The sequence below is a fragment of the Arabidopsis lyrata genome (genome assembly GCF_000004255.2).
Source record: "Arabidopsis lyrata subsp. lyrata unplaced genomic scaffold ARALYscaffold_1, whole genome shotgun sequence".
Taxonomy (NCBI): domain Eukaryota; kingdom Viridiplantae; phylum Streptophyta; class Magnoliopsida; order Brassicales; family Brassicaceae; genus Arabidopsis; species Arabidopsis lyrata.
In genome coordinates, this window is record NW_003302555.1 from 16,901,611 (window position 1) to 16,915,610 (window position 14,000).

General features: G+C 31.8%; 2 protein-coding genes and 1 long non-coding RNA gene across 3 annotated transcripts; 1 reads left to right on the top strand and 2 right to left on the bottom strand.

Annotated features, from left to right (window-relative positions):
* Positions 1 to 6,133: 6,133 nt before the first annotated feature.
* Positions 6,134 to 7,703, top strand: LOC110224965 (probable FBD-associated F-box protein At1g32375). Its single transcript, XM_021013140.1, has 2 exons — positions 6,134 to 7,072; positions 7,224 to 7,703. The coding sequence occupies exons 1-2, from the start codon at positions 6,161 to 6,163 to the stop codon at positions 7,701 to 7,703; spliced, it is 1,392 nt and encodes a 463-aa protein (XP_020868799.1). The 5' UTR covers positions 6,134 to 6,160.
* Positions 7,704 to 8,016: 313 nt separating this feature from the next.
* LOC110224967 (putative nuclease HARBI1) lies at positions 8,017 to 9,239 on the bottom strand (the record flags this gene model as incomplete). The annotated part of the gene is made up of 1 exon (XM_021013157.1): positions 8,017 to 9,239. A coding segment is annotated over one exon (1,176 nt), but the record flags the coding sequence as incomplete, so codon positions are not given.
* Positions 9,240 to 9,569: 330 nt separating this feature from the next.
* On the bottom strand, positions 9,570 to 9,957 carry LOC110224971. Its single transcript, XR_002329414.1, has 2 exons — positions 9,886 to 9,957; positions 9,570 to 9,800 (listed from the first exon to the last, which is right to left on the bottom strand). It is a non-coding gene; the product is annotated as an uncharacterized LOC110224971 (long non-coding RNA).
* Positions 9,958 to 14,000: the final 4,043 nt, after the last annotated feature.

A 14,000-nucleotide genomic window follows, 5' to 3' on the forward strand; every position in this document is an offset into this window, starting at 1 on the left:
TCTACATTATTTGAAAAAAAAACAATGATCCTAATTCGTGACATGAATATTTAGGAAAAAAAGTTTTTTTACTCAGTTATTTTATCAATAAAAATATAAATTTATGAGATCTTGTAAATTTTTATTTTTTTTGTTAAAGATGTAATTTACGTCATCAAATTTTATATTTTCTCGAATATATATGATAAAATAAATATTAATTTTATATTTAAAGAATAGTGGACAAACAAAAAACACCAATTATCCAGCGAAGTTCTTAGTCACCCATAAGTCATTCTGAGTACCGACTCCATCCAAATTTTTGGGTTTTGACTTGCTAGAATTTCTCATTTCTATATTATAACTCTTCATTATGTATTTTGTCACTTATAAATAATTTTACATTCATAAAAATGTTTCAAAAGTGTTTTTAATCATAATTATTCTCTTTTACATTTTTATTCATAAATTGTTAACTTCTTTGAAAAATATTTACGATATAACATTAAAACATAATTAATTTTATGTAATAATTCATATATTTGAATATATTATCATAAAAATTTAATACATAAACACAATCAAATATATTTGTTAAACATAAGTTCCCCCGCGACATCGCGGGGGTTCATAACCTAGTTTTATAAACAATAATGTTGCATTACTAAATAAATAATTTTACACATTTTAAACTAAAATATTCTGAAAAAACAAAATTTATGTTATAACTATAACATGCCTAAAATCTGCAACTGTCCAAATTATTTATCATTCACCAATACCAAATTATTAATTTATATAAAACACTTAAAATGATGTAAACAAAATATTATATCTTTTATTTACTTATCTTTCTATTCAAAATTTTTAACTAATCAAACAGAAAACTTTTGTGCACCAAAGTTTATTTTAAATTCAGAATATAATTTTGCAATAAATTTTCTAATATCTATAGTCTACATTATTATCTAATTCTTTTTTTTTTTTTGAATACTAGGAGGTTCTAGGCCAAAACCCGTAATCCCCCAGATCCGAAACCACATCATGTAATATTAGTTTTTAAAAAAATATCTATAATCTACACTATTATCTATTATCTAATTCACTACAAAACAAAAAACTATTTCTTAAATACTACTTAAAAAATAAATTGAATATAAATTTTATACAACAGATTTCTTAAAATATGAAACTCCGCACGTACGTGCGGGTCCGGATCTAGTATTAGTTAAAAATTGATTCCTCGATTGGTTACTCAATCTAGGTCAAAAATGTTTACAAAAGTAATATCCAAAAATCTGCTTACCAAAAAAAGTAGGGAGTCTCACAAAAATGCCTTTTTTTCAATACCCCTTTTCAAAAATACCCCTTTTGGATGTCCATTTTTAAAAATACCCCTTTTATGTACAAAATGACTAAATTACCCTTCTTTTAATAAAAGATATTATAAATATATAAGGAAATATAACAAAATTAGGTCCACAAAATACAAAATATTTTTTGGCGGGAAAAGTGATCCCCCAATTTTTCCCGCCAAAACACTTGTAAAAATTTGTAAAACCTTTAAAATACCTTGTAAAATTTTCCCGTAAAATTTTTTCCCGCCAAAAAATTTTCCCGCCAAAAATTTTTTTTTGCGGGAAAAGTAATTCCGCAATTTTTTTGGCGTTAAATTTTTGGCGGGAAAATTTTTCCCGCCAAAAATTTACAAGGTGTTTTAAAGGTTTTTTACAAGGTATTTATAAGGTTTTACAATGTATTTTAAAAGGTTTTACAACGTATTTACAAGGTATTTATAAGATATTATAAGATTTTACAAGCTTTTTTATAAGTTTTTTACAAGTTATAAGGTTTTACAAGTTTTTTATAAGGTTTTACAAGTTATAAATACCTTATAAAACCTTAAAAGTACTTTGTAAAACCTTTTAAAATACATTGTAAAACCTTACAAAACACTTGTAAATACCTTGTAAAAAACCTTTAAAATACCTTGTAAATTTTTCCCGCCAAAAATTTTCCCGCCAAAAAAATTTCGCAAAATAAATTGCGGAATCACTTTTCCCGCAAAAAAAATTTTTTTGCGGGAAAATTTTTTGGCGGGAAAAATTTTTACGGGAAAATTTTACAAGGTTTTTTAAAGGTTTTTACAAGTGTTTTGGCGGGAAAATTGCGGGATCACTTTTCCCGCCAAAAAATATTTTGTATTTTGTGGACCTAATTTTGTTTCAAATAAGGGTAAAATGGTCATTAAAAATTAAAAGAGGGCAAACTTAAAAATGGACTCTCAAAGGGGGCATTTTTGAAAAAGGGTATTGAAAAAGGGATATTTTTAACAATTTCTCAAAAAAGTAATATCCAAAAATCTGGTCAAACTAACATCTTCCTTGGATATTTTGAAGTATTTTTATATTTCGAATCAGCAAAAATGATTTTTTAAATAAGAATATATTGTTTTAAAAATTCAATATATTAGGCCAATAAGAATATTGTGTCTTATAATAAAAAATTGACGGTTACTTTTTTTGTTTGTGTATTTTTATCGTAACTCTTCGTTAAATATTGTCGGTTACTTTTTTTTGTTGACGGTTATTTTTCCGGTTGTGAATTTTTATCGCAACTCTCCGTTAAAGTATTGACGGTTACTTTTTTTGTTTGTGTCTTTTTATCGCAACTTTCCGTTAAAATATTGACGGTTATTTTTTCTAAGTTGTGTCTTTTTATCGTATTTTTTTTATTAAAATAGTGACAATTACTTTTTTTGTTGACGGTAATTTTTTCAGTTCTGTCTTTTTATCACAATTTTCCGTTAAAATATTGACAGTTACTTTTTTCGTTTGTGACATTTAATCGCAACTTTCCGTTAAAATATTGACGGTTACTTTTTCTAGGTTGTTTCTTTTTATCGTATTTTTTCATTAAAATAGTGACAATTACTTTTTTTTTTACGGTAATTTTTTCAGTTGTTGTCTTTTTAGCGCAACTTTCCGTTAAAATATTGACGGTTACTTTTTTCGTTTGTCTTTTTATTGCAACGTTCCGTTAAAATATTGACCGTTATTTTTTCTAAGTTGTGTCTTTTTATCGCATCTTTTCATTAAAATAGTGACGGTTATTTTTCTGTACAGTTCTGTTTGTTCAATTATAGTCGTATTTTTTCTGTATATGGTTGTTTTTTTATAGTTGGATCTATTCATTTAAATTCGTCTCTTCATTATATTTCATTGAATTTTTTCATCATAACTTTCTGTATGAATAGTTATCTGTTCATGACTTTTGAACTCTATATATTTGTCCTTCTTCCAAACTAGTTTCCAAATTTTTGTTCTATAATATAGATTATTTGTTTCATGATAAATCCAAAAAACATAATCTGTAAAATGGCTCCAAATTCTTTATTCTCTAAACTATTTTTTTTTTTTTTTTTTGTGCAAAGGACTTTTCATTAAACTTAACGAGTACAGGTAAAAAAGTTTCTCAGGGCATGCTTTGCCAAAACATCAGCCTCCCGATTTTTCTCTCTAGGGATAAAATGAAAGCAAATTTCAACAAAAGAGGTAGAGATAGAAAGAATATCATGTAGAATCCCATGGAGTTCCTTCTGGTGAGTCTCCGATTTGATTGCTTCAATCAATTGTTTTGAGTCTGAAGCTACAGAAAGTTTTGTGAAGCCAAGGTTTTGCGCCTGTTTAAGTGCCTCGAGGAGAGCAAGTCCTTCCGCCAATAGAGGTGATCTGATGTGGTCAGCAGATTTAGAGTTAGAGCAAGACAGATCCAGGGATCGGTTTGAGAAGATCCATCCCAGACCAGCTTGCTTGGAAGATTCGTCCCAGGCTGCATCAGATTGGCATAAGATGACATCGGATCCAGGCAATTGGTGAATTGGAGGAGCTCGATTTGGGGTTTGTATCCCCGTGTCTCTTTGTGCTTCTTGCCATTCACGGGCTAACTCTAAACTATTTCTAAACATACATCATTTTAACATTAAATAAATTCTTCTCATTCTTGATCTAACCAAATTTTTTTGGAATGATTATAAAAATAGAGAAGTTTTAATCAACTTTACATATAAAATTCTAATGAACATACTAACAATTTTTTTCTTAGAATTGGACGGATTATTTAGTGATTTTTTTTATTTAACTATTTTATATGGTAACAATGATGCTTTCTATCTTAAGGCAATATATATGAGTTGTATACAATAAAATATTGATGTTGCGTTAACACTATTACAAAGTACGAATAAGAGAAGATATCCTCATGTGACGCTTGTGATTGGGCGTTTTAAATGTGGTACGCGTCAAATGAACCATTTCAAATGGTATACTAATCGAGAAATCATCTACATTATTTGAAAAAAAAACAATGATTCTAATTCGTGACATGAATATTTAGGAAAAAAAGTTGTTTTACTCAGTTATTTTATCAATATAAATATAAATTTATGAGATCTTGTAAATTTTTATTTTTTTTGTTAAAGATGTAATTTACGTCATCAAATTTTATATTTTCTCGAATATATATGATAAAATAAATATTAATTTTATATTTAAAGAATAGTGGACAAACAAAAAACACCAATTATCCAGCGAAGTTCTTAGTCACCCATAAGTCATTCTAAGTACCGACTCCATCCAAATTTTTGGGTTTTGACCTGCTAGAATTTCCCATTTCTATATTATAACTCTTCATTATGTATTTTGTCACTTATAAATAATTTTACATTCATAAAAATGTTTCAAAAGTGTTTTTAATCATAATTATTCTCTTTTACATTTTTATTCATAAATTGTTTTAACTTCTTTGAAAAATATTTACAATATAACATTAAAACATAATTAATTTTATGTAATAATTCATATATTTCAATATATTATCATAAAAATTTAATACATAAACACAATCAAATATATTTGATAAAAATTAGTTCCCCCGCGACATCGCGGAGGTTCATAACCTAGTTTTATAAACAATAATGTTGCATTACTAAATAAATAATTTTACACATTTTAAACTAAAATATTCTGAAAAAACAAAATTTATGTTATAACTATAACATGCCTAAAATCTGCAACTGTCCAAATTATTTATCATTCACCAATACCAAATTATTAATTTATATAAAACACTTAAAATGATGTAAACAAAATATTATATCTTTTATTTACTTATCTTTCTATTCAAAATTTTTAACTAATCAAACAGAAAACTTTTGTGCACCAAAGTTTATTTTAAATTCAGAATATAATTTTGCAATAAATTTTCTAATATCTATAGTCTACATTATTATCTAATTCTTTTTTTTTTTTTGAATACTAGGAGGTTCTAGGCCAAAACCCGTAATCCCCTAGATCCGAAACCACATCATGTAATATTAGTTTTTTAAAAAATATCTATAATCTACACTATTATCTATTATATATTTCACTACAAAACAAAAAACTATTTCTTAAATACTACTTAAAAAATAAATTGAATATAAATTTTATACAACAGATTTCTTAAAATATGAAACTCCGCACGTACGTGCGGGTCCGGATCTAGTATTAGTTAAAAATTGATTCCTCGATTGGTTACTCAATCTAGGTCAAAAATGTTTACAAAAGTAATATCCAAAAATCTGCTTACCAAAAAAAAGTAATATCCAAAAATCTGGTCAAACTAACATCTTCCTTGGATATTTTGAAGTATTTTTATATTTCTACTCAGCAAAAATGATTTTTTAAATAAGAATATATTGTTTTAAAAATTCAATATATTAGGCCAATAAGAATATATTGTTTTAAAAATTCAATATATTAGGCCAATAAGAATATCGAGACGCTTGGCTGAAGTTATTCATCCTAGAATCATCCCAGGAAGAATATAAGTGACGTTAAACCAGTATATATGTAATATTATTATAAAACGTAAATAAAAATGATGGAGATAATATCTAATATCTTTAATAGAAGATATTTATAATGATTTAAAGAAATATTTATAAATCTTTATCAGAAGTGTGGAAAACATTAATATGTATAAATCTCCAAAAAATATAGTAAGATAATATTAAAAAGGAATCAGTTAATATCACGAGTTATACACAGACGTGTTCGTCGTTGCTTCAAACTCTTTGTTTGGTTCCTGAGGAAAACATAAAACACACACTTAGAATCTCTCACGCCTTGTTGTCTTTTCGATGTTTTCTCGTGTCTGGTTTTGGCTTTGTGGCCTTGGCAAAAAACAATTGAAATTCCAAAAGGGACCGGATAGGTTAAGTCAATTGCCTGATGCTTTGCTCTTAGAAATATTGTCGTTACTACCAACGGAAGATGTTGTGGCCACAATGATTCTATCTAAACGTTGGAGATTCCTTTGGATGATGGTGCCAAGACTTGTATACGATGATAGCTATAAGAAGATAGAAAGATTTTTGCGCTTTGTAGATAAGTCTTTGGTTTTGCACAAGGCTCCAATTCTCGAAACTTTGCATTTTAAACTTGGTAAAAGATGTCGTCATGAAGATATTCCAAAGTGTATTAGAGCTTCTGATAAAAGCTCTGTACGTGAAGTCATTATCGAGATCGATAGTTCTTCTAGACCATCTCCACTCATACTTCCAAAGAGTTTGTACACGGAGTGTAGAATGCTAGTGACATTGAAACTTAATAATGTGATTCTTGTGGATTTTTCTTCACATGTGTCTTTCCCTGCCCTAAAATCATTGGTTCTTGTATCCGTGAAGTACCCTGGTGACGAATTTCTGAGTAGTCTTTTATCCAGTTGTCATGTTCTTGAAGACTTGGTTTTGAAACAATGTCCAGATGACAATGTGATTACCTTCACCATTAGAGTTCCTTCTCTAAAGAGTTTAGTCTTGCATACATCACGACATATATATGAAGATGATGATGCTCATGGATGTGTGCTAGATGCTCCTTCTTTGGAACGCTTGGATATTCGTGATTATGATGGCGAATTTTGTATCATTGAGAATAATATGCTTAAGATAAAAGAGGCAGATATTGACGTCACTTACATTCTTCCTGGGATGATTCTAGGAAGAATAACTTCAGCCAAGCGTCTCGATTTATGTGTATTCTCTTCAAAGGTATACTTCTTTTGGTTAACGGCCAAGCTGTTGTTTTCTATCGCTACATATACCTACCTTATGCATTCTATCGCTATATATGGCTTAATTATTAATCTATATAACCAGCCTCGAATATATAAAAATTTTGTTTGTTGTCTCTCTTGTGCAGATTGAATATCCTGTCTTCTACTCTCTTATAACTTTAAACATATGCACATGTCACACAGAGTGGGTGGATCTACTAATGTCTATGCTAAGAGTTTCCCCTAATTTACGAGATCTCGAACTTAACCTGGTACATAGATATAAACATGAATTGTTCATTTTCCTTGACCAGTATATATTTTATCCTAATGTTATCTACTTATATCAGTGCCATGATCTGACTGACGGACCACTCGCGTGCTGGAGTGAACCGAGCTTAGTTCCAGAATGTCTATTATCGAGTCTTGAAAATCTTGAATGGGAACAATATGATGGAACTGAAGTTGAGAAAGAAGTAGCAGCGTTCATCTTAAGAAACGCAAACTGTTTAAAAAAGGCAACTATCTCCTCTAACTCCACTGACCCTAACAAGAAACTTGAGATGATCAAGGTGTTGTCATTTTCACCAAGGGGTTCACGTACTTGTCAGCTTCTATTTGATTGAAGTTGTGGTCTGTTACTAAAATATCGTTTGGTTGGTGTTTGATTTAATTTACAAAATAAGATACTAAGAGCAACCCCAATGAATGAGTCCTTAACAAGATCCTTAAACATATTTTAATCTTACTTTACAACAATTTTAAAGTTAAGAGTTTTTGATGAATCCTTAAAATTTTCTTTGTCCAATGGTGAGTCCTTAACTAGGTTTCTTAAAAAAAAAAAAATTATCACAATGGAAATTATAAACATTTTTATATGATAAAACTTAATAAATATTACAATTTCCTAAGAATTTTAAACATAGAAGGCATAAAAGCAAAAAAAAAAATACAAAAAAAAAACGGAATAACGAGTATTCGTTAGCTTAGTTATTGCCAAAATGTCGCCAAATATGCTCAACCAAATCAGCTTTCAGTTGTTCATGCTTAGTCCGATCACGTATTTCGGATCGAGTGGCCATCATATTACCGAGATTTGAAGGCATTTCTGTAGAGTAGGTGAAATCCACTTGTGAAGATGTGGTTGATTCCGGGTGTTCGAATTCGGTGACATCAAACTGAGTGTACCCATCTCGTTCATCCTCTACTATCATATTATGAAGAATTATACATGCTCGCATAATCTTTGCTATTTTTACCTTATCCCAAATAAGAGCCGGATTTTTGACAATGGCAAATCGAGCTTGCAAAACTCCAAAAGCACGTTCAACATCTTTGCGGCAAGCTTCTTGATTTGTAGCAAATAAAGAAGCTTTTTCACCTTGTGGAATAGAAATAGATTGGATAAATGTAGCCCATTTAGGATAAATGCCATCTGTGAGATAGTAAGCCAAACGATAGTCGTTCCCGTTGACTACGTATTTCACTTTCGGAGCTTTACCTTGTAATATATCATCAAAAACTGGTGATCGATCAAGAATATTGATATCGTTTAAGGTACCTGGAGGTCCAAAAAACGCGTGCCATATCCAAAGATCTTGGGAAGCAACAGCCTCTAAAACGATTGTTGGTTTGCCGGATCCACGCGTATATTGCCCTTTCCAAGATGTGGGGCAATTCTTCCACTCCCAATGCATACAATCTATGCTTCCTATCATCCCGGGAAATCCACGTGCCGCTCCAATATGGAGTAGTCGTATAAGATCTTCTCGTGTGGGTCTTCTTAAGTACTCATCTCCGAACAAATAGATGATTCCTTCAACAAAATGGTGTAAACATGACATCGAAGTACTTTCACCAATTCGGAGATATTCGTCAACCGCATCAGCCGCATGACCATATGCCAACATACGAATTGCTGCTGTAGCTTTCTGTAGTGCCGAGAAACCGAACCTTCCGGTAGCATCTCTTTTTTGTTCAAAGAATGGAACTTCATTGGAGAGTCGATCAACAATACGCATGAACAAGTGCTTGTTCATTCTGAAACGGCGTCGAAATATATGCGTAGGGAATGTTGCATCGTCAGAGAAATAGTCGTTCCATAACTGGATGTGACCTTGTTCACGCTCTCTTTCAATATATGCTCGTTTTTTTTTTTCTTGACTTGTTGACGATCACCATAATTCTCTAATGTTTCGTCGATAAATTGATCAAACTTATCGTTTATCATTTCGTTGAGATTATAATTTGAAGAAGATCCCATTTTGAGAAATGGTATATTTTTTTGGAGAAGAAAATGAATGTTTTATATAAGTGGTTTAGATTGTTTTGGAACAAAAAAGAAATGTTTTGGAGAAAAAATAGAATGTTTTGTATGTAGATTGAGAAGAAGAAGAATGCGTTGGAGAAGAAGTAGGAGAAGATTGTTTTGGAGAAGAAGTAGGAGAAGATTGTTTTGGAGAAGACGAAGAGAAGTGTTCGTTTTGTATATATAGAGAAACTAAAGAACATAACTTGAAGAATAAAAAAAAAAATACATTCAAACCAAATTACAAAAGAGAGTCACGAGTGTATTAAGAGATGTCGACATAAAAACACAAAAGAGAGCACGACTGTATTAAGAGATGTCGACACACAAATACAAAAGACACAAGTGAAGTCGGCACTAAAGCACAAAAGCATTGGTGTCACATGTGTCTCTTACACAAGTGATGTCGGCTCACCTGCATCATACACAAACCAGAAACATAAAACAGAAGCACAAAACATTCAGAAACTTTAAGAAAACCATTAAAAGAACATACTTACACTTAAAACAGAACCACAAACTTCACTCATTAATCTTAAAACAGTTATGAGCTTGTTCTTCCACGTCCTGCAAGTTAACATTCAAGTTAGTTATCATTCAGTTTAAGTCACGAGTGTATTAAGAGATGTCGACATAAAAACACAAAAGAGAGCACGACTGTATTAAGAGATGTCGACACACAAATACAAAAGACACAAGTGAAGTCGGCACTAAAGCACAAAAGCATTGGTGTCACATGTGTCTCTTACACAAGTGATGTCGGCTCACCTGCATCATACACAAACCAGAAACATAAAACAGAAGCACAAAACATTCAGAAACTTTAAGAAAACATTAAAAGAACATACTTACACTTAAAACAGAACCACAAACTTCACTCATTAATCTTAAAACAGTTATGAGCTTGTTCTTCCACGTCCTGCAAGTTAACATTCAAGTTAGTTATCATTCAGTTTAAGTTAACATTCAGTTTAAGTTAACATTCATGTTAGTTTAGTTTCAGTTGAAGACAAGCATACTTAGCTTAAACAGAAATCATTTCATTAATAGCAAAACACATTCAGACATACTTCAAACAGAAACTAAAGACATAGTTAAACTTAAAACAGAAAATAAAACATACTTAGCTTAACCAGAAAATAAAAACAAACTTAAGCTTAGGACAACATATCCATTATGAGCTTGTTCTTAAGAGTCATCTCTATGTCAGTTAGAGGCTCTGTTTTTAGCATCAAAGTGTCAAGCAGTTTAGTCCTACTAAGCTTCTCCTTCTCTTTGATTAGCTTCTCTTTGAAAACTAAATCTTTCTCCTTAATCTCCCAGATACAATGTAGCTCCTTCAGACTCTTGTCTTCTTCTCCAATCACAGTGGTTGTCTTTCCTTTGGCTTTGGCTTTGGCTGCCTTAACACCAGTGGGACGAGGCTCCTCCTCTTCAGTGTTGACTGGCATAGAGGATGAGGCCTGTGCAGAGCCGACCTCAGCCCTTTTTCTCTTTGCTGACCCACTGTCTTTACTTGTTGACGATCCGCACCACTTCTGATCATGGCGAAGCTCCCTCCAAGCATGCTCAAGGGTGAACTTGGCCTTGTGATCATTGTAGAAAATCTGGTGAGCCAAGGTCACCACATCATTCTCATTTTGGCCACTGGTTTTCTGTTTGGTTGCAGCCTCATAGCTTCCTACAAACTTGCAGACCCCCTCATTTATCTTTGCCCACCTCTGTTTACAGCATAATGGAGCTCTCTTTTGCAGACCTTTCAGCTTGGGACTTGCTGCAACGTACTCGGCTATGCGTTGCCAGAAAGTTGTGGCTTTTTGCTCATTGGAGACAACAGGATCCTTGGAGGTGTTGAGCCAGGCACTAATGAGAATCACATCATCTGTTGGTGACCATTTGCGTCTTGTTTTGCGGTCTGCAACAGGCACTTCAGCTTGGCTGGGATCAATCCAAGGTGCACTAAAGCTAAAGCCATCATATTGATTTGGTGGAAACATGGGATTATCTTCTTGACTGCTTAAGAGGTTTACAAAGCTTGAAGGATTGGTATATGGATTCCTTGAATCCATATCAAACAATGAAGGTTCTGGTTTGTGTTTTTAATAAGACAAGTGAGGGAAAGAGATTAAGTTTTTTTTTGGTTTGTGTTTAAGATTCTCTATTTTTTGAAGACAAGTGAGGGAAATAAATAGCTTCAGTAGTTAGTGTAAAAAAGAGCTTCAGTGTTTAAAACGACTGAAGTTATGGTTGGATGTTAGGTTGAAGCATTGATCACAAAGAGCAATCAATAACATTATTAACTTTTATCTAGCCTAATCTAATCACAGAGAGCAATCAATCAAATATATGCAATCAAAGAGAAGCAATCAAAGAGAAGCAATCAATGACATACTAGCTCTACATTAATTATGAAAACACCACCAATCAACTCCAAGTTTCTTCAAGAAAGCAATCAAAGAGAAGCAATCAATGACATACTAGCTCTACATTAATTATGAAAACACCACCAATCAACTCCAAGTTTCTTCAAGAACTCAAAATTAGCTCTCACTACATTAATCACACAGCAGAAAATAAACAAGTCATAATCGTTTTGTATCAAAGATGCATTAATCACACAGCAGAAAATAAAAAAACTGATGTATCTAAATGCATTAATCTCAAAGCATCTCAGGAAGTAAAAGAAAAAGAGGAAGAACTCACTTGCACAATTTTGGAGGACAAAGTGCTTTCTTTATCTTTACATTAGGTCAGTCTTTACATCACTTGCACAATTGAAAACCTGTTTCTCGCCTAGCTTGATGACACTGCTCTCAATCATTTCTCTGTACAAGTCATTGCCTTCACGGGTCCGTTCTGCCACGCCAGCAAACACAGAGAAACCACCTATTCATCACAAGACTGATTCTCTGTTGAACAAAAACATGTCCGGGAGTAAACAAACAATCTATGGCACCAATCGTCTTAGAACATGACTAATAACAGTTTAATAGACTGATTATCTATTCAATAACCCAAAATTGCGTTTACAAATCAAAAACCCTAATTTCTAGAAAATCAAATCTCAATCCACAAACCCTAATTTTGATTACAGCTAATAACCGTAATCAAAAGTCACCGTAACAACTAAACAGAGAGATTCGTACCGTGATAAGGCGATTGGAGCATGGAATCGACTAACTCTCCGATTTTATTAGCTTTGAGCATTGATTAGGTGGGTTTCTGAAGCTCGACACCGATCTCTCCCGAGAGCAATCAACTTTGGTTCGCCTTTAGCTTCCAATTTGATGATGTATACGCCGGTTTCTGAAGCTCAACGCCGATCGCTCAGAAAATCGTCGACGGAGAGAACAAGGTGAGAGTGAGAGAGAGAGATGCGAGAAAATGAATCGGGTGTGGTTTTTTTTTTTTTTGTTTTCTCTGATTACGAACCAATAGAACGATGCCACGTCAGCGCACCTTAAGAGGCCAAACAACTCTAAAGAAAGAAACGTTGCTTGGGTTTAAGAACTGTTTTGAATTAAATTTGGGCTTAAAATTTTTAAGAAATTAGGCTAAGAACCCATTAAGGTGTGCCATTGCTGTTGCTCTAAGACGTTTTTATGTTTATCATTTCATAGTGTTTCTTTAAATTTAGCATTTTTGATAGTTTTTCTTTAAATATTTTTGTTCCAAGTCTCTTGTGTACAAATAGAAATAAGGAATATGTTGCAATATAGTACGTTTCCCAAACTTAATTGTGAAACTAGTACCGTTACTATTTATAATTTGGTGAAAAAGAGAGTGTGAGAGAGAGAGAGTGTGAGACGTGTGAGAGAGAGTGTGAGTGTGAGAGAGAGAGTGTGGGTCAGAGTTTTTTTTTTTAATTTTTTTTTTCTTGGAAAGAAAAAGTATGCGAGTGTGAGAGAGTGTGGGTCAGGGTTTTTTTTAATTAAATTTCTTTTTCTTTCTTTATTATACTTCATTCCCTCAAAGTTTAATAATTAAAATACTCGTTCGTAAATTTTATTTTTCAAAAATTGATCATATACATAAAAATCTATGTTTTTTTCTCTATCATTTGATATGCATTTTGTTTTATAATTTTTAAAATTTATATTACCGAACACTGTACAAATCTATTTATATACAGATACAAACCATTGTACAGATATAGATCACTGTACAGATATAGACTACTGTACAGATATATACCACTGTATAGAATACCACTGTACATATACATATATAGACCACTGTACAGATATAGACCACTGTACAGATATAAACCAGTGCTCGTTAATGTTTGTAATGTAATAATATTTACTATTCAAAATTGGAGAATTGGTCTATATCTGTACAGTGGTCTATATCTGTATCTGTACAGTGGTATTCTGTACAGTGGTCTATATCTGTACAGTGGTCTATATATGTATCTGTACAGTGGTATTCTGTACAGTGGTCTTCTGTACAATGGTTTATATCTGTACAGTCATTATTCTGTACAGTACAAACTGACTAATTCTCCAATTTTGAATAGTAAATATTACTACATTACAAACATTAACGAGCATTGATTTATATCTGTACAATGGTCTATATTTGTACAGTGGTCTATATATGTATTTGTACAGTG